We start from the raw sequence: 20,717 nt of genomic DNA on the forward strand, positions 1-20,717 counted from the left end.
TTTTTTTGGTCTGAATTTGGTCATTTTTATTCATTTCTTTATCCATTCATTAATCTTGAATTTCTGGTTTATCCTATCCTGGTTGGTGTCACAGTGGATCTGTGGGTGTCACACACTGTCTCAGGGAACAGTGGGCATGATTCCTGAATGGGATGCCAGTCCATCACCATGCACACACTTCCCGGATCCCCCTACTTACATGTTTTTGTGTGTGAGGAAACCAGAGAACTCGAACAAACCCCTGAGTGGACACCAAGAGAACATGCTAAACTCTATATTTTGTTAAATAAAAAAGTTAAAAGAAAAAAATAGAATTGTATAAATTCAAATAAAGCTTCTAATTGTGGTTGTTTTTTTGTTTGTTTTGTTTTTATATAATTGAAGTAATGAGGTTTCATTTTAGTCATCCCTACCTCAGTGGCATCCTAACTTTAATCTTCATAAATTTTAATATAAATTTAGACATTTAAATTTATTATACACAAATTTTCATTCATAGAACACATTTTTATTTTATAAAATTTATTTTATTTTATTTTATTTTATTTACTTTTTATTTTAACACAGTATCCCTTTATTTTATTTATTTATTTAGTTTTTAAAGGCTTAAAAATCAGTGTTAAACAGATTTAAAATAAAACTCACATTCCTTCTGGTAATATTGTGTTTGTTTATTTTCATCCCATAGTCTAAAGCTTGAACTTTTTCTTAATTATTCATTTGATGCTTTTTTTAAAAAAGATGAAACCTCACACATGGGAATGCATTACTGTTCAGTGGGATTTTTTACAATTGGTTAACAGGAGTCAGGATGTTCTAGTCAGTGACATTATCTGTGTGTCTATCAGTATTATGCTGCCAACATAAACAGATTCTTTCTCTTGCTGTCCTCCTTTACGTATGAACAGAATTTATTACTGTCTGACAATCCTATCCCATGCCCTTATCTCATATATCAACACCAGGGCAATAAATACTTCTGTCTTGCTGCATCCTTTACCTCAGTAACTAAATGGAAACAGTATGCTAGCGTTTGTTAATGAGCTATGATGTGGTTTTGTTTGGTGACATCATCACAATATCCATTAAGCAAGCTTGTTTTTTTCCCACACATGCAAGACGGAATGTTTTATTAGTAAATTAATAACCCTGCTAAATGCTATGAGTAGTTCAAGTACAGATGTGTGTGGTTTGTTTGCTCAATCGGTTTCAGCAATTTCACAAGATTTCAGAAGGAATACCAGTGAAGTGTATCCACATTGACCATTTTGAGTCAGCTTTCACGTCAGAACTAAGATACTACGTGCTGCAAAAAAAAAACAGACCTAATAGGTGCAGAATGTATGATGTATTAAACCCCCCTTCGTAACGGTCTATAAGAGTCATCATTTTTGAAGTGTTTTTTGCACTCTGTTACTGTACCCAAAACTATATGCTACATATCAAGCACAGATGCTACGTGTGCAGGACGTGGTTTAAGTCCTTGACCTGTTCCCATTCAAATGCTTTAGTGTCTCATGAAGACGTAGGTCGATATCTTTATCCAAAGAAAGGGTATCACAGCCAAAAAATCTGTTAACTTGATCTAAGCCACAGCTGAGCAGAATAGCACTTTGAGCCCCGGAGAATGAAATGTCAAATCGCCCACTCCTACTTCCTTTCAACAACATAACATAACAGTGAGAGCATTCACAGTTGAGTTTACATTTATCATAAAGCCTGTCTCCAGCACTACATATCCAGTCATTATTCCTAAGAGTCTACAGTGCCTCACTTATAACAATCTTTGATGGGGTGAATGGGAAAGTTTACTGAGAGAGTTCAAGGTCAGAAAACTGGATCTACTCATAAAATAGCAGACAAGTTCATTTAATTCTCCTTACTGATGAGTCCTTATGAATATCGTCATTTAGTTTAGCTCGTGTTAGAGATTTGACAGTCGGTGTGACATAAACCAGCCTGTCATATGTGACATGAATGTACACTGCTTTGCCTCGTCAAATTAATTCAGTCATGCAGAAGAGCAAGGACACCGTTGCTGTTTCAACATGGAAGAAACTAAATGTGTAGAGTTAATGAAAAGGAAGTCAATATATTCCAGATATCAATCCTTGTCTCATCACTAGTTGGCTAGCTTGTTGGGCCATATCTTGGTCACATCCATTATCTAGCTAAATTTACTGGTGTTTTGTGTTTTTTTTGTCCAGCAGTTTTGGCAGCATTTAAAGTTCAGCATATGAGTCAGGCTTCACTGAATGCATCAGAGCAACTTGTATGAGTAGTTAGTTTTCTATCAGTTCTGCTTCAATATACTTAAATAAATGTAAATCAACTGCACTGTAACACATATAAGAAACACACCAAACTATATAAGAAGATGAGGAACACAAGTACCACATCACACCTGACACATTTCAATAAAACCAGAAAAATGTTACAGGAAAAATAACTGCCAAGTACTTTTTTATTTTTTTATAAGCCTTCATGCTGTAAGGGCCCCAAAGAGTCAGACGACAGTTATAATGCTGATTTTTTTACACTGAATCAATTAAAATGTCAGTATGGATCATTAAAATTTAGATGATGTTTGACCTCCAAACATCTAAAGTGGAGTGCTTTGCTTTTGTGTATTGCAGTGCCCCTTACACCACCTTGAATTGATCCAGATTCAAAATCGTAATTCTTTCTGGGTGTTTAGATCAGCCAGCCACTGTAAATAGATGGATTAATGGCCTCCATAAAAATGTGACATTAAGAAAAAGAGCTCCAGATTTTCCAAACACTCAAGAGGGCTGGCTCTTCTCTCTCTCTCTGTCTCTCTCTCTCTCTGTGTGTATTTGTGTTCTTCTACCTTTACTTTATAGCCGGTAACTGCTCAAATTGTTCCAATTTACAAGTAACCACATTTGCTCCATTTTAAACCCCTAATGAGCTTCATTGTCAATGCAGGTTGCTTGTATTAACCTTTGTTAGTAACCTTTTAAAGCACAAAATAAAATTGCAGTACTTATAGTGTTACAGGTTGCAGCTCTTGTCATCAGAATGAAGACAGAAACAGAAAGTAAGCCCCTTTCTCATGTTCCTTGGTCATAAAATGTCATAATCTTCTGTGAAATCTTCTGAGAATAATTATCACATAGCCAATGGCAATATAGCAGCTAAACGTAAGCACACTGTTATATGCACTTCCTCCATGTGGTGGAAGAACTGCAGTGGTCATGAACATGTGTGTCATGTATCAGGCTTAATGAGCTTTAACATTTTGCCAGAGTTCTGTGTTTGGGGCACATGCAACCAGTTTGGTGTAATTAATATAGAGCATTTTATAGTTGAAAAACTTATTGGAGCCAGCTGCATTTCTACCTTTGCTGTTGAGGAAGTTGAGGAAATGAGTAGCCCCAATCTATGTTTTACCCAGACATGCCACCCTGCAGTGCCATATGCTGCCAACACAACAACATATGTTTTTGGTCAAAAGACAGATGACAGAATGAAGGAAAGAATATTGGGTGGGGGGAAAAGAAGTTAATTGTTTACAACATTACACATGTACTATTGATTTTAAACCACAAAGACTAAATATTTTTATTATGCATAACTCAAAATATGTACTGTTCTCATGGCATACATACACAGTCCAGGAAAGCAAATAAGCTTTCTTATGTTCTGGTACATAAGTGTGTTTTATGAACTGTGTATATTGTTTTGTATGGAGTATGTCATTTTTCTTCCCAATTTGGTCCCATTTCAGTTCCCACCACCAGATTTCCCCTAATAAGAGCTACCAACTGGAAAGAGTGAAGGCTAGCATGTGCTTCCTCCAAGACAATGGAGGTTAAGCCAGCCGAGTGCATTTAGCTGCACAATCAGAGGAAAGCGCATTTTGCCCTCTTCTGCATACAAGCTGCTTTAGCTACAGATGGTGGACATAACAAAAGACATTAGAGACGGCATAATATTACAAATGAAGAGAAAGGAAAAAACAATTTGTTCCTTGACAGTTTTTAACTCTAATTTAGTTCAGCTATGGAAGCCTACCTGATAAATTTCCCATGAATAAAAAAAATTTGAGCTATGGAAACTGCTAAAAGCTAAGCATCTATACCACCATGGCACAGAAATATGTGATATATATGAGATAAGATTTTTAAGTATGAGTAATATGAGAGAATATTTTGGGGCATCTGTTAATACATAGAATTAGATTTGACCACAAATACTTTTCCGTGTGTTTCTGTATATAGTCTGTATATAGTGTGTCACTGAGCGTCATGCTGTCACCGTGGTGTGCATCACCAGATATGATTAGGTAATTAGATTAGTCCTATAAATCACTGACAATTCACTTTTTTAGTAATGCATGGACCAACTAATACCTGGATCCAGAAACTGTGCATTCAATTGAAGCCAAGACCAAGAATCTGAATTAAAAAATTTATTTAAAAAATCAAAACAAATCCATGCCACTGTTGATGCCTTTTACCTTAGAATTAAGAAATTTGCCATGGTTTTATTAATTAAACTGTATAATGACCAGATTAAATATAATAAAATAATTATATTTAATTATGTAGATTAGATTATTGAATGCATTTTTACAGTACAATTTTTCTTCATTTTGAAAGAGAGCAATAAAAGAGAGACTTGGTATTGGTGTTGGAATGGTATTGGAATGACTGTTTATACCTGACAAGTGGGAATGGTAACTGACTTGTCTCAGTGTTGTTGCACAACATACAAATGTGTGAAATGTAATTTATTAATAAATCAAACATTTATAAGCATTGGCAGATTGCTTTGGTATAGGAAGACTAAAACACTTCAGGGCATGCTTTTATTGGAAAACTTTGGGGCAGGCTGTTACTGTGTTCCACCCTACAGTGTGGTTTATTTTTCTCTCGGTATGGTGCACTAAAGCATGTTTTTAAAATCAGACAGCTGGAGTTGGGCTGTAAATGTATTATTATTATTGGATACTGGGGGTGCCCTTGTTCTCCACAAGCCCACGCTCCCCAAAATGTCTCCGCACATGCCTGCTTCAATAATTACTGTAAATTGAAGCTGAGATGGCTTAAAGGCATTGCATGTCTATCTGGGTGCTTCTGCCCTTTATTATGAGGGAAAGATATGCCTCATTAGAGAAGGGGCATGGCCTCTTTAAAAACAGATCTCTCAGTGGTATGGGAGAGACACAGGCAAGCTTATTTATCAGAAAATGTTTTTTTTCTGTCACGTTATAAATGATCTGACCTGGGTTTGTGTGTGTGTGTGTGTGTGTTTGTTGTGTGTGTGTGTGTGTGTTTCCACTTGTGGCCTTCTGCTGAATGTCATCACTGAGCGTAAAACAACATTTTCTCTATGTGATTATATCAATATGTTCAGTTAAAAGTCAAACCATGGTTTTTGAATATCCAAGCAAGCCTGTTGTGAATGTTATGATACCTGGTGTATCATTGGTTTTGACATGTTATCGTGCCTGGGACAACAGCTGACATGAATCAGGTAGACCAAGGAGAAGAGAAGAATATGAGTTCAGACAGATGATCAGAAGCAATCCTGTAAGTTACTCTGAATATAGGCCTCTGTTAAATGTCAAAATACATGTTTATATACTGTATTTGAATTCTGGAAAACAGCTGAAAAATGGATTTTGATGCAGAAAAATATATTTCTTGCAATTTATCATCTGGTAAATGCAGTCAATCTGCCTAAAAACTGGATCTAAAACCTTGCTAGCTGCTAATCCCTGTCACACAAGTTAATCAAGTTGTTGGACATGTATTGTATGTGTGCAATATCTTTGGTATTTATATACATGTGCAATATCTGTGGAATGAAACTTAACTGTTGAGTGTGTGTACATGTGAGACTCACTCAGTGGAGAAGGACGTATTGGGTACTGGAATCTGATGACCTGAAGACAAAGAGCCCCTGAGATGTCTTGAGGCATGTGGCTGGATGAATCTGTAGCTGAAAGTGATCCTAATCCACCTCAACTCTGCATAGAGAGGATAAAAATGAGTATCTATCTCAGTCACTGCCTACTACTATATTTTACTCTAAAACGTATGCTGTACTGTACTTGTTAAAGGCCAAAGTAGACTTAGTTTGGGTCATTTGTTATTCAGTGCACTGGTGCACACCACTGGTTTAAACCCTGTGCCTGTATTTATATTAGCCTGTATTTATTTTATCACTTGTACGAATTATAAGCCATAATTATATTATTACACATTCTTTTTTTTTCTTGGAGATGTTGGATTTGAGGCATCACATGTTATACATGGCACAAGGGAGAGCATACAGCAGATATAGTACAATGAAAGCATATATTCAAGTTTCAAAGTCTTGGAGGATATTATTCTATACATATAATATGAACAGCACAAAAGACTCAGGCATATGAAGAAACTGAGAACCTGTTGAATTTTGTGCTGAAGTTTGCAGAGTGCAGGAGGGGTTTTATTAATCTGGCACATGAATGTTTAATGATAACAGATGGGTATTTTAGCTGTGACTGTGGTTCACTATTTGAATAACCAGCACAGGAAAAGTGGAGATGTCCTGTCTCTGAACTCTGTGTGTTATTTGAGGATACGTCCTTGAAATAATTTCCAAGAAAAGGTGTGAATATGAATTTCCGAGCAATGTCCTACAAGGAGATGTCTTGGAACACCAGCGAGGTCTCACATATGCAAAATTCCGAACAATTCAGCATTCATGCCATTTCTTTTGACTGTAGCGATAAAATATCTAACAAAATCCAATCACATCACACTTGTTTTATTGAGTTCATATGCATTCTCAAGAGATCAGGCTGAAAACCTTTTCATTTTTACACTTATCTTGAATTTTTAAAAGAAAATGTAATTATGGAATTTCCTGAAACACAATATGATTTAAATTATACAGCAACAGTTTCATTTAATCTACATGAAATTGAGCAAGAATCTATAGGTCATCTTTCAGTTTTTAGTTCTTGACAAGAAGGTACTTTGTAGGTTGGGCTTGAAAATATTTGGCCATCACTCAAACATGCTCCTCTATGGATTTTATAAACAATCGCAAGCCAGCTTCTTCATTACTTCTAACCTAACATTCTTCATTCTTTCCAGCTACCCAGCCCTGTAAAACATGAAGTCATGATTCAGTGCTGTTTCCTTATTTTATTCTTTTTTTTTTATTTTGTTTTTTAATGACTTGCTGACTGTCCTCAACAAACTCATGTATGGCTGATCACCACTAATAATTCTAAGAAATATAAATCACGAGGATCTTTAAAATGTGATTCTGTCGGCAGCTGGCTATATACTCATGTTAAATTATACATGTGCAATTTGAGAAGCTGTTCTCAGCAGCAATTTAATATTGCTGAGCCGGGGATAATATTTATTAAGTAATAACTACTGCTCCGGTTGAAGTCTGGCCTAATTCCAGCAATACCTGTAATTTATGATGATTCTTCTTCAACATACGTATTATAAGTTTTGGATTTTCATCATTGAACGGTGAGTGTGCCGTAAGTACAAGTAATAATCTGTTCACTTTCATACTTTTTTTTTTTTTTGGGCCTTTAACTGTTAGACCGCATTTTCTTAAGCTGTGTGAATACTACACCACTGAAGAAAGCAAAAATATGTAACAAAAGATTTCATTGTAATGAGTTATAATGGCCTTAAATTGTATGTAAGGAAAGCATGCATCCCTTTTTACCGCTTTAGCAATTACAACACCAAATTACTTGGTTTCATTACATGGTCAGATGTTGTGTGTAAATACAGAAAATGTCTATCAAGAAGAGTATATTTTTGTACAGTTCTTTTCAGGATCAAATCCTAAACTCATTCTTGTTTGCTAATGATGTGTCTAAAGTTTCCACTGTTATTTAGGCATCATGTTTCTGTTCATTTCATGCTGCTGGATTCTCAAATATGATTGGTAAGATTAATTTCTTCTATAACAGCAACTCGGTTGAAACACTTAAACCTGTATTTTCACTACAGTGTAAAGTCTTCATTCTGTGCCGCAAAGCAATGTCTAATAATATATTTATTCCTGATTGTATCTGCCCATGACAGCGAACCAGCTTGCACCCAGAGATAAGTTGGTGGTTATTAGAATGGAAAATGTAATTTCATATTAACTTGTTTCTTTCAAAAATATTGTCTGTAAGTAAGATATGGTAATAGATAGAAGAAGGAAAGAAGGAGTATAGCTTTATCTCAGATGTTCTCAAACGGATCCCAGGGTTTAAAATGTTTATCCATGCCCAGTTTTGGACAGCATGTGAAATGCGGCACTGGAACATAGATGATAATGAGATTAGGATATTTTCACTGTAAGATAAATATGCTGAATCAACACAGCATAAGTGCTGAAAGTGAAATCTGTTTCAGTGGTGTTGAAAAATGCTTCATTGTAAAACATATATACAAGACCCAGGGGTAGTAGCTGGGGGGAATAAATCTTTATATTTGATCTGATCCATGTGCTACAGAAATTCTAGCTGAAACCCAATACTCTCTCTAAATCTGGATTATGTTTTTTTCCCCCGTAAATCTATTTCAGATGCGGAAGTGTAAAAGGTGTACATCTGATTAAATTCTGAGTATTTGTCATTTTTCATATTTGTCATTTCAAAATACACTTTGTGAAAATGAGCTTCTAAGGAGAAGTAAAAGGTTATCTGCAAAACAAAACTAATGGCACCTCGACAGAAGAAACCTTCCCTGGACAGAATATCAGCACTAAATCTCACCCTGAAACAAGGTTAACAAGGTTGGAGACCCTTGTGAAATGATCATGGCCCACTCCTCCATTCAGGACATTTCAACATCTTAGATTTGTGCATGCAGACTGAAATTTTTGTTTTTTAATAGAGTTAAAACCAGGCATCTGAAATGACCACTTGCGTTGATTATATTTGGAGTCTTCATCAATTTTTAAGACCTACTAACAGCTTCCTTACATATTTGGAGGAATTCATAATGCCATTAATTTTCACTAACCTCAAAACAGCCACAAAGCATCAATAAATCACCTCTATATTTTAGTGGGATTGACTACAGTCCATTGGCTGCAGTCCTAGTTTTTTTTTTCCCCTTTAAGGCTTTGACATTGTGCATAGCCAGTTTTCATTTTAAGCTCAGCTGACCACAATATGATTCTAAATGAAGTTCTGAATTAAGTTGAGTTTGGGTTTTGTGTTAAAAGATTGTTTTCTCTTATTGCAGTCTGAGACTAACTACTCATTGTTCATTTAGGGGATTTTCTACATAATATTTGGTTTGCTACAACAGTAAGGATGGGAATTTCACGACAGCAGGGATGGAAATTACACTACAGCTCTGGGGAAAAAAAATAAGAGACCACTGCAAAAAAATACATGTACTGGTCAGATGAACAGTTTTGGTTCATTTTTTTGTGAACTGCTGACAATATTTCTCCTAAATTCAAAATATAACTATTGTTATTTAGAGTGTATATTTACAGGAAATGACAACACATCAACATAACCCAAGATCATGCAGAGCTTTAATAACTCAAATAAAACAAAATGCAAATAATTTGTAAACAAATTGTGTTAATGCTTTGGCTAAATAACATTAAGAAATCAGTATTTGGTGGAATAACCCCGATTATGCTCAACACCAGTTTTCACATTGCTGTTGGGGAACTTTATACCAATCTTTTTGCAAAAAAGCAAACATCTCAGCTTCGCTTGAAGGTTTGTGACCATCCATCTTCCTCTTAATGACATTCCAGAGGTTTTCAATAGGGTTCAAATCTGGAGATTGGGCAGTGGTCTCTTATTTTTTTCCAGAGCTGTATATTGCCAAAAGTTTTGGGACACCCCTCCAAGTCCTTGAATTCAGGTGTTGTTTTTCAGGGGTTGGGCTCGACCCCTTAGTTCCAGTAATGGGAACTCTTAATGCTTCAGCATACCAAGACATTTTAGACAATTTGGCCCCTTCCTGTTCCAACATGACTGCGCACCAGTGCACAAAGCAAGCTCCATAAAGACAGGGACGAGCGAGTTTGGTGTGGAGGAACTTGACTGGCCTGAGAGTCCTGACCTCAACCTGATAGAACACCATTAGGATGAATTAATGTGGAGACTGTGAGCCATGCCGTCTCTCCAACATCAGTGCCTGACCACACAAATGCACTTCTAGAGGCATGGTCAAAAATTCCCATAAACACACTCCTAAACCTTGTGGAACACCCAGATGAGCTGAAGCTGTTATAGCTGTAAAGGTCGGGCCAACTCCATAATTACATTCATGTGCATGTAAAGGCAGACATCCCAAACCTTTTGCCATTATAAGTGTATGGCTCTTGTTAATGAATCAGTTCATTTGACTCATCTCCTGAATAACAAACGCCACCTTCACTCTGACCAAAATAAGGCGATTGATGTTGCTAAAGGTTTTTAAAAAAAATAACAATAAAAATCAACGCCGTTGAGTAAATCTACAAAAACAAGTAGTAAAAAACGGCTAATATATGTGAGTCGACTCTAACGTGAGTCGAATCTTTGGGCGCGAACCTCACGAGTCCGCATAGCCTTTCAGTGCTTTGGCGAACACAGCCATCTTGTGGGGGATTTTGGAAATATATCACGATTTCATCAAAAAAAAAAAAAACCTCTAGGATATGTGTTCAAGATGTGCGTTGTTCAGTACATTTAATTGTAAAATCAGAACATATGTAAACCAAATAAGTGCACGTTCCCTCTCTAATACACATAAGAGAGGGCGCCACAAAGAAAGAGCACTACAAATCCCACGATTCAAAGCGAAACACGACCTCCGACATGCGGAAGTGATTCAGGAAGCAGGGCTGAAAGCGATACAGGAATACGATCACTGTATTTCAGAAGCAAATTAATAAAATATAACTTGTAACACAGAGCTGTTATACGATACACCATGTCCAGGCAATCCAACAGAACCACGGACAACAAGAAGATGGTAAGTTTGTGCTTTGTGTATCTGCAGACAGGTTTAGCTTAGTTAGCAAGATGTTTAGCTAATGCAAGCCCAACACCTCCATTGATAAAGATTATAGATTGTCAGTTGCCTCGTGTTGGTAATAATCTGGTTAATATTTTCTCGTTTTATTTTACCGATTCATCGTTTGAAACTCGGTTAAGGATCCAGCTAAACGCTAGTTGTCTCTTTTACAACTGTCAACAGCCAGCTGGTTTTAGTATACAGAGCAAATGGTAAAACAAAATGTCTCCTAATTTACATTTCTGGAATTTGGCAGACGCCCTTAGTCTAGAGCGACTTACAGTTTGCTTCACTGAGTAATTGAGGATTAAGGGCCTTGCTCAGGGGCCCAGCAGTGGCAGCTCGGTGGACCTGGGATTCGAACTGACAACCTTCTGATCAGTAGTCCAACACCTTCCCCTAATTTGTATTCATTCTTGTATTAGCCCTAAAACCCATATTCAATTTTCAGTTCAATTCAATTTTATTTGTAATGCACTTTTAACAGTGAACATTGTCTCAAAGCAGCTTTACAGAACATGAGAAACAAAAAGTCCTATATATTACCAGGGGTAGGCAAGTTCGGTCCTAGAGAGCCACAGTCCTTCAGATTTCAGCTCCAACCCTTATCAAACACACCTGAACAAGCTAATCAAGGTCTTCAGGATTACTAAGGGTACAGGCAGGTGAGTTTTTTTTTTTTTTTCAGTGCTGGAGCTGAAATCTCCAGGACTGCGGCTCTCTAGGGCCGAACTTGCCTATCCCTGTATTAGACAAAATCATCTATGTTGAGCAAGCCTGAGGTGACTGTGGCAAGGAAAAACTCCCTCAGATGGTATGAGGAAGAAACCTTGAGAGGGACCAGACTCATTTGGGTGACACCGGAGAGTGTGATTTGATTTTTATTTATATATATATATATATATATATATATATATATATATATATATATATATATATATATATATATATATATATATATATATATATATATAGATAGATATATAGATAGATAGATACATCTCAGGAAAAACTTTTGTCAATATACAGCTCTGGAAAAAAATAAGACACCACTGCCCAATCTCTAGATTTGAACCATATTGAAAACCTCTGCTATAAAGTTTCCCAACAGCAATGTGAAAAACTGGTGGAGAGCATGGAGCCAAAACACATGCAAATCGGGGTTATTCCAACAAATACTGATTTCTTAATATTATTTAGCCAAAGCATTTAACACAATTTGTTTACAAATTCTTTGCATGATCTTGGGTTATGTTGATGTGTTGTCATTTCCTGTAAATATACACTCTAAATGACTATAGTTATATTTTGAATTTAGGAGAAATATTGTCAGCAGTTCACAAAAAAAAATGAACCAAAACTGTTCATCTCACCAATACATGTACCTGTAAGAAAAAAAAACATAAGAAACTCATTATTTTGCAGCGGTCTCTTATTTTTTTCCAGAGCTGTATATGTATATATATTATGTATATATATTTGCAGTGTACAGTGCAAAGACAGCATGCACTCAGATCACAAGTTAATCTAGTTTGTTGTCTTTCTCCCCTTTCACGTCCATGAGTAAAAATGGGAAAATTTTGGGACACATACTTGATATGGATATTGCAGTGTCGTGGTAGTGTGGGTGCTGGGCTGCTGTAAGTGTTTCAGGTGCAGCAGTTAGGCTTCACTGAGCCACAGGTCACCAATCGAAAAAATCCAGCCAAAGGCAGCCCTGTGGTCAGAACTGATGAAGAGCGTGAGGATGAATAATACAAACTGTAACGGAAATACCTCTCATCACTTAACTGTGTACTTAAATGGTGGAGCACTAAGGTGTGCACTTCTTTAAAAGTATGCAGTTTTAAAAAAAAACTTTCACTGAGCTAATTTTCACTTTTGTGCTGAGAATGATTCACAAACCTACGATCGATAAGACCATGTGGTGCGATAATAACCATACCATGTGGTTATTAGTGGTGCTTTGGTGACTTCTTTTCGTAAGTCTTTTGTGATTGGTTACAAACATTAATCGTGTATCTGATTCAAGGGACGAGGAGTGTCAATACTGGGTGGGTGTACCTAATAAACTGGCCACCGAGGAAGTACTGTGGTTGTTCAGTGCACCTGTTGTAGACCACAAGATGGCGCCCAAAACTAAGAAGCAGGGAGCACTGAAGCCATTGTGGTTCCTGTTTTCCCTGCTGTAATGTGACTAGCTGATCAGTTCGGGTGTCAGGTGTATTGGAATATTGGTACTTTTTGTTGTTGTTGATGTTATAGCATATTTCATCCAAAATTTCCACCCAAGAAAATGTATCAACTGTACAAATGTGCAAGGATCTGGCATTATTATTATTTTTATTTTTATTATTATTATTATTATTATTATTATTATTGTTATTATTATTATGATCAATATAATATTAATAATAATAATTTATACATAAATAGTACATTAATATACTAAGTATAAAATATATTTTATTATTATTATTATTATTATTATATTTAATACTAAGTATAAAATATTTGAAATAGACTTTCATTCATTCATTCATTCATTCATCTTTAGTAACCACATTATCCTGGTCAAGGCTGTGGATAATCTGGAATCTATGTTCACCTAACGAGGTGGGAGTAAACCCTGAAAGGGACACCAATCCATCACACACACACACACACACACACACACACGTCATATACTCACTCACACCTAAGGGAGCTTTAGCACAGCTTATCCATCCACTGGTGGGAGAAAACCAAAGAAAACCCACACAGACCCAGTGAGATTATGCAGAACTCTGCACAAGCTCAGGATTTACCCTGGAGCAATGAATTATAAAACTTTGGTTACCATTGAATTTAATTGTATACAAAGATTTGTACTTCAAATATCCCCCGAAACTGCTTCTCTAGTATGGATGCAGGATTTATGTGTTATAATTTAAGAGTAGACTAACAGGAATCTTATTGTTTTGTGTCTAATGTATGGAATTCCACATTTAGACAAGGAGGACCATGAAGGACAGGTCTGAATTTAGCAGCGTGAGTATCTATGCAAAAAGTGCAAGTGAGTAGCAGTCCTCAGGTTCAGAAACATATCAGATCAAGTGTTTATTTATTTATTTTATTCAGAAATCTTGATGATTGAGACTTCTGCCACAGCTCTGTATCAGTAAACTTGTACAATTTTATAAAAGCCTAGTCACATTCGAAACGTTTCTACAGGAAAGGAACTAAAAATTGTGATTCTTTCTGCGCAATAAGGACTGATATTCTTATCTTAATAAGCTTATCAAGTATTTATTGTTCGATTAATATCCCTGTGTGAGCAGCATTAACATTCCTCACCTGTAGTTCATTATACCGCAGGAACTGGCCAACATCTGAACTTTCTTTATTTATTAAAATGCAACACATTGTACTTTTGTCCATTTATAGTTATGTTTAACGTTATGAGACAAGGTAGTTCCAAGTATCCTTTATGTTATAACAGCTTTAAAGAGTGCTTTTCTCTTGAAGTTAATAAGGAAAAAAAAGCAACCAAAACACATGATGGAAAACTTTATATTATAAAGCACTTACATCAAGAGTCCTTCCATAAATGTCAGAGAAAGCTGTGTGCATTGATATATGCAGCCAGGATTCCAGTTTCATCTACTGTTATTAAAAAATTAATAAAGCCTTTCTGTTCAATCAGAGTCAAGATTTTTATAGTGCATTGATTTAAAACAGAGAATAGAGGTGCTGTAGCTTAAGTTGAGGTTCTGCATTAGTGATGGGAAGCTTGTGAGAGTAAATCCTAGGGCTGTTATAAAAGCTAGTGCTGAACCCTTGAGCAAGAGGTAAGTACCAGTGCTATTTATTTGGTTGTTGAACTGGCAGAATGCAGTCCAAATGCGAATTTCAACAGATCGCTCAAAAAATACTTTATCAGCAACATGGAACGTATGTAAAAGACTTTAGAAGATCCTGTGTTGTAGCTCATTGCAGGTAATCACATTCATTTATGTAAACTGTTTACAGGAAAAGCAGCTCATCAAGGAATGGGATGGGTTTTCAGAGACTTTCACAGATTCACCTCTCTTACTCTGATTAGTTTAGTGACAGCACGTTTAAAAAAGAGTTGATGACAAAAGCAGAATGTTTTAAAGAGGATTGGACATGGAGGTATGCGTTTATTCTCAAAACAGATGTCTGTTGAGAGTCTGTGGCGCTTGTCAAAAGTGTGAAGTTGAAGTGCTACTGTGAAACATCACATAACCAGTTCAGATTGATGAGTTTTATTTATAGCCATGAGCTAAACCAGTGGTTAAGCATTGAATGCTGACTGCTGTCACCATTCAGTCATGTTAGCTGCTTATTTAGAGATTTTGTAAGCAACAAATTAGCTGGATATATATATATATGTGTATGTAGCTGGAAAATCTTTACTGAATACCGCTGTTATAGTCGAATAAAAGTAGTACTCTTTTTCATACTGATTGTCTATCTGTTTTTTTCCCCCCTGTTTAACAGAATTCCGAATTGTTTACGCTCACATATGGAGCCCTGGTCACACAGCTCTGTAAGGATTATGAGAATGATGAGGAAGTGAACAAGCAGCTTGATAAAATGTAAGTTTTATATTTAGTGTCTCTCTCTTTCTGTTTTTCGCTGTGTTTGTACTTTCACATCTGGTTTTACCTTAGAATTTACATCCAGTTAGACATTTCGCTTCTCGTCATTGTTTGACTTTGTTATTGTAAGTTTGTGAGAATGTAGTGGTGTGAATATTGATGTCAATTTTCCATAAGCAAATCAAAAATGTAGAGAGTCAGTGGGTTTGTTTAAGATATAATATTGAGCTTTCTCTGTCTCTCTCTTTCTCTTTCTGTCTGTGTCTCTGCGGTTTGGAGGGGGGGTGTAGGGTGTTAGTCTACCTCAGTGGGCGGTTAACAGGAAAAGTGTGAACTGTACAACTATAGTCCTTGAGAGACCACCACCTACCCACTGCATGATGTAAAATGAATAGACCAACTGTGTGGCTAAGGCCCTGTCCATTCAAATATATGTCTTAATCCTGCAGTACACTGACAAATTCCACTAGCTCTTTGAAAAGAATACCGTCTAGTAAGACGGTGAAAATGATTTATCGCTGTTGGTTATTTCAGTGATTTTCTCTTTTTTTTTTTTTTTTTTTTTTTTTGAGTTCATGGTTTCTGTGAGAAGGGTTTTGTTGTCAGGGGGAAAAACATAAGTAATGAAATTGCTTGTCTCGCCAGTCATCAGAGGTGGAGCCAGTGATGAATGAATTAATGAATCTTATTATTCATTGTAGAAAAAGTACTTACTTAGTAGCGGTAGTTACGAAATAATAATAAGAATAGTTCAAATAGAGTTCAAAATCCCAAAGTGCTTTACAAGCAAACTAAAAGATGGGATATTTATATAATGAGACATTAAAGTGATCTAAATCAGAAAGGAACTCATTCTTAATCTTGAATTACTACAAATATTGTACAAATGTATATTGGAACACTGTTCAAGAGGTTAGAGATAATCTGACCTGGACAGGAGATCAGCAGGACACACCAGAGCTTTAAAATGTCATATAAGAGTGTAGAACCTAATAGTGAGCCAGTCAATAAAGACAGGGTGCTGAATTCTGATGTCCTCGTATTGGTGAGGACACAGGCACATTGTAATACTCTGTCTAAAGCTTCAGTACCAATGCCAGAGTTAGGTCCAGCTCCTGCAGTGTACACCATTTGGACACCATTTGGTCACCATTAGGAAAGCAGGTTTGTGAATTATGTATGAGTGCTGCACTTTGTTTGTCTTATATTCCATTTTATTTCCTAATTATTGTGTATCAGGATAGATACTGTATAAGATATGAAGATAATCTGATTCCTGTGCTAATTAAACAGCAGTGTATGTTTCTGAAACCCTGGTGTTGCGAGAACATGGACATGTTCATCACTTTATTTGTTTAGATTTACGTTTTCCATCTAGTCCTCAAGCATCCAGAATCCTAAGGATCTATATGAGCAATTTTTGAACTTGCAACAGTTTAGCTAAAGCTTTTATGAAACTTCAAATCCAAAATACTCTCACGCAACAGAAGTAGTAGTAATAATAATAATAATAATAATAATAACAATAACAAGGAGAATAAGAACAATTAATCCATTATTTCAGAATTTCTTTTGATCATGTATAGAGTCTATAGATGTATTATATTAAGCATCATATTATGAGCCTTTCCTGTATAGGACCTGATATAAAAGTTAAAAAATAATTGATTTTACCTAATTGCAAATGAAAGGTGTACGATCCGAGTTTTAAAAATGACCTCTTCCTTCTTTCTCCCTTAAGGGGTTATAATATTGGAGTACGTCTTATAGAGGACTTCCTGGCTCGCTCCAGCGTCGGCAGGTGTCACGATTTCCGAGAAACAGCCGACGTCATTGCGAAGGTACCCAGAACTTGACTGCATTACTTTTCCAAAACACGTTGGAGTGTGGAAAGTAAGTTGGTAACCAGTAAACATGGAAACGTGTATGAAAGCAAGTGAGTGCAGTCTCCAGTGGCTTGCGATCTTAAAAGTTTACCCTTTCTGTCTGTTGTTTAGCAAATCATGCATGAGGAGAAAATGCTTGCTACTCTACCATAAATTCAACTGCCAGTTGCGATGTTGGACACACTCAAGATACCTCAGTTGAGCTATCTTAGTTGTCTTTACATTTGATGATGACCAGATGTACCAAATGAAACATTTCACTACAAAAACGTGTTGGTTCACACTGAAACAATGGCCGTGTTTTTGCACACTCCTCCCCATCCTGTTCTGCTTTTGCTTTCCACTGTGAGCCACGTCGTCAGATGTTAATCTGCTGTTTGCTTAGAACAATTCTGGGCTCCTGATCAGAATACTGAACCTTTGAATCCTTTTCACATTATATTGCTCCCTTGAGGAAGGTTCACAAAGCCACTCAGAGGTCAAGATTCCAAACTCACAATTAAAACTGAGTTACTTTGCTGGCAGTGTGTTGGTTCTAAATCTCATTAAAATTAAAAGACCTGTAAAATGATTTCATGGTCATACCTGGGTTACATCATTGGTTAAGGGTTTTTCTGCTTCTCATGGACAGGTAGCCTTTAAAATGTATCTGGGCATCACGCCCAGTGTGACGAACTGGAGCCCTGCTGGTGACGAATTCTCCCTCATCCTGGAGAGCAATCCGCTGGTGGACTTTGTGGAGCTTCCAGACAACCACAACACACTAATTTACTCCAACCTACTGTGCGGTGTGCTAAGAGGAGCTCTGGAGATGGTAAAGTGTTTCAATGTCTGCCATTTTACACGGCCTCTGTTGTGAAATTCATTTGCTTCTCGAAAATATAATAATAATAATTGTAAGATGCATCTGAATGACTCATTGACAGACTCCTGGCTGCTTCTAAACTTTATCTTAAAATAAACTATAAAATCCCTTTAATTATTCCCCAAATGCAAAAGTCTGCATAATCTCAGTCAAGTTTTTCTGTGATCTGCTAACTGCTCTGTCAAATCCTTACACTCTGCTGCATAGAAAAATTATCTCAGTAATGAAAATATGACATTAATTAATGAAGTAGCATGTTCCAGCTCAGCTCTGGTTCAACAACAGGTTACAAAACATTGGTTTCAAAGAAGGCGTCTGCATGTGTCCACTGTTTATCCACTTATTGGCTAATTTATCACTCTATATTAACATTACCTCACAGACTATTGTGGAGAAACTGCAGTATAAATTCTCCTGTCCTTTGTGAGTTAAGAGTAAAACATTATAGGGCACACAGTAGGTACATTTACATGGACACTTTTTAATCAGATCGGACAGAATTCAATCAGATTGACGAATCCGATTGCAGCATTTACTTGAACGCGGTATAAAGTAATCAGATTGTTATGCGCGTTTACATGACACATGATTAGAATCGAATTAGATCTTTTGACATGCGCACAGTCCACGAAAACAGGATTCCCGCCATTTTACCTACGACAACATCCGTACGTCATACGTCATTCTTGCATCATTGCACATGCGCAGAAATTTCCAGGAACATATTCCATCCGATTAAGTGTTTACATGTCCTCTCGATCGGACTAAAAATGGTTTAAACCACCCCTTACCATCCGATTGAAATTTTAATCAGATGTGGCAAATTCCATCCGACTGACGTGTTTACATGACACTTTTTTAATCTGATTGTGCTTCTAGTCCTGTTACGATCGGATTACAAGTGACCATGTAAACGCACCTAGTGTTGGGGCAAAATTCAGCAAAAGAGTGTGGGGGGGGTGCCATTACCATCTCAATAATGACTATTTTCCTGCCACAGCCTGTCATGAAATATTTATCCCTTTTATACCATAGAAATGTACACAAATAAGTGAAGAACAACACACATTTAATTCATTTGAATATACTTAATGTTGTGGAATGCCTATAGAGTGTTAGTTGCTGTTATGACTTAGCTATAAACAGTATTTTCCTCACCACACCTCACCTTTTTTCCCTCTATCTTTCTCTATTGAAATTTTAAAAATGTCCATCCAGGTTGTCTTCTTCAAAGACCTCCACCTTCTCATGTCATAAAGCTTTACGTCTGACTGTTGCAAAAAATGCTATAGTCTCTAAATAATGTTGTCTCTTAATGCTCTCACAAAACCTGACTATATCAAAACATCCGCCGTCCAAGTCCATGCATAACTATTAAGAAGCAATATATTAGAATAGGCATTAATATAAAGGTGAGATTTACCTTGCAGTGAACCACTGTCACTGCTGATGGTAAAGAGAATGAATCAAAACCTTCTGACCAATCAGAACTGAGAATTCAGAAGTAGTGTTATGAATACTAAGGAATTTTGGGAGTTTGAGTGGATATTAGCAGTTATTGGGCCATCTCAGTGATTAAAAGGGTATTGTTGGAGACAAATTTGCAGTCATCACTTACAACATTCACAGACTCATGTTTTTGGGGTCTGTTTTCGCAGGTACAAATGGCAGTAGATGTTCGTTTTGTTCAAGATACTTTGAGAGGAGACAATGTGACAGAAATCCGCATGAAGTTCATCAAGAGGATTGAGGAAAATCTGCCTGCTGGTGATGAATGAAACTGCTGCGATATTCTGGCTGGAGAAGCCTAAAAGCACTGGCTTATTGGATCTGAAAGACTTTGTTCATTCGGTTTGGTCAGAGCCAAACATCTACAGTTTAGCCAAAAAAGAGCTGATCCTTTGTCTGCCATTTAAGAAGTAATCATTCATTTTTGTTCTTTTCTTTTGGATATTTTTTTTTTTTTTTGTGGCAGTTAATGGACCATCACATTTCCAGGGACGTATTTGGTCTGTGATTTAACTGGGAAACAAAAAAAGAATCCCTTAAACACCTCCTTAAACACTCATACTTTTTAATTTCCCACCACCTAATGGTTAATTCCTTTATTCCAGGAATAAACTTCCTTCTTGGATATGCTGATTGGAAGAAACACAGGGAAGGATGTACATGCTTGTTTTAAGTAGCCACAGATGTACAGTGCATTCCCTTTAACTAGTGATATCTTTATCTCCCCTATTGGCCCCATACTGGAAAAGGTTTCAGATTTTTGGAATTTGCATCTGATAGTTTGGCATCAAAATATATTTAAAGCAACAGAAATTAAATCAAATAAAGGGTAACATGT

The 20,717-nt window shown here is 36.5% G+C and overlaps 2 protein-coding genes across 2 annotated transcripts in view; one reads left to right on the forward strand and one right to left on the reverse strand.

The window, feature by feature from the left end:
* angpt2b (angiopoietin 2b) overlaps window positions 1-11,659 on the reverse strand; it is a 29,426-nt gene extending 17,767 nt beyond the window's left edge. The window contains exons 1-2 of the mRNA XM_058377955.1: window positions 11,562-11,659; window positions 5,875-5,998 (exon numbers count right to left, since the gene is read on the reverse strand). The gene's annotated coding sequence lies outside the window, so the exon portion shown is untranslated. The remainder of the gene's footprint in view (window positions 1-5,874; window positions 5,999-11,561) is intronic.
* Window positions 10,795-20,434, forward strand: trappc3 (trafficking protein particle complex subunit 3). Its single transcript, XM_058377956.1, has 5 exons — window positions 10,795-10,973; window positions 15,519-15,616; window positions 17,361-17,460; window positions 18,137-18,319; window positions 20,029-20,434. The coding sequence occupies exons 1-5, from the start codon at window positions 10,932-10,934 to the stop codon at window positions 20,146-20,148; spliced, it is 543 nt and encodes a 180-aa protein (XP_058233939.1). The 5' UTR covers window positions 10,795-10,931; the 3' UTR covers window positions 20,149-20,434.
* The last annotated feature ends 283 nt before the right edge of the window (window positions 20,435-20,717 follow it).

This window comes from Hemibagrus wyckioides, linkage group LG24 (genome assembly GCF_019097595.1).
Source record: "Hemibagrus wyckioides isolate EC202008001 linkage group LG24, SWU_Hwy_1.0, whole genome shotgun sequence".
Taxonomy (NCBI): Eukaryota; Metazoa; Chordata; class Actinopteri; order Siluriformes; family Bagridae; genus Hemibagrus; species Hemibagrus wyckioides.

Bases quoted from the DNA above. Each gene is read 5' to 3' on its own strand.
- trappc3 (XM_058377956.1), top strand. From the start codon at position 10,932: ATGTCCAGGCAATCCAACAGAACCACGGACAACAAGAAGATG. The intron at 10,974-15,518 runs GTAAGTTTGTGC...CCTGTTTAACAG, and splicing joins CCACGGACAACAAGAAGATG to AATTCCGAATTGTTTACGCT. The intron at 17,461-18,136 runs GTACCCAGAACT...TCTCATGGACAG, and splicing joins CAGCCGACGTCATTGCGAAG to GTAGCCTTTAAAATGTATCT.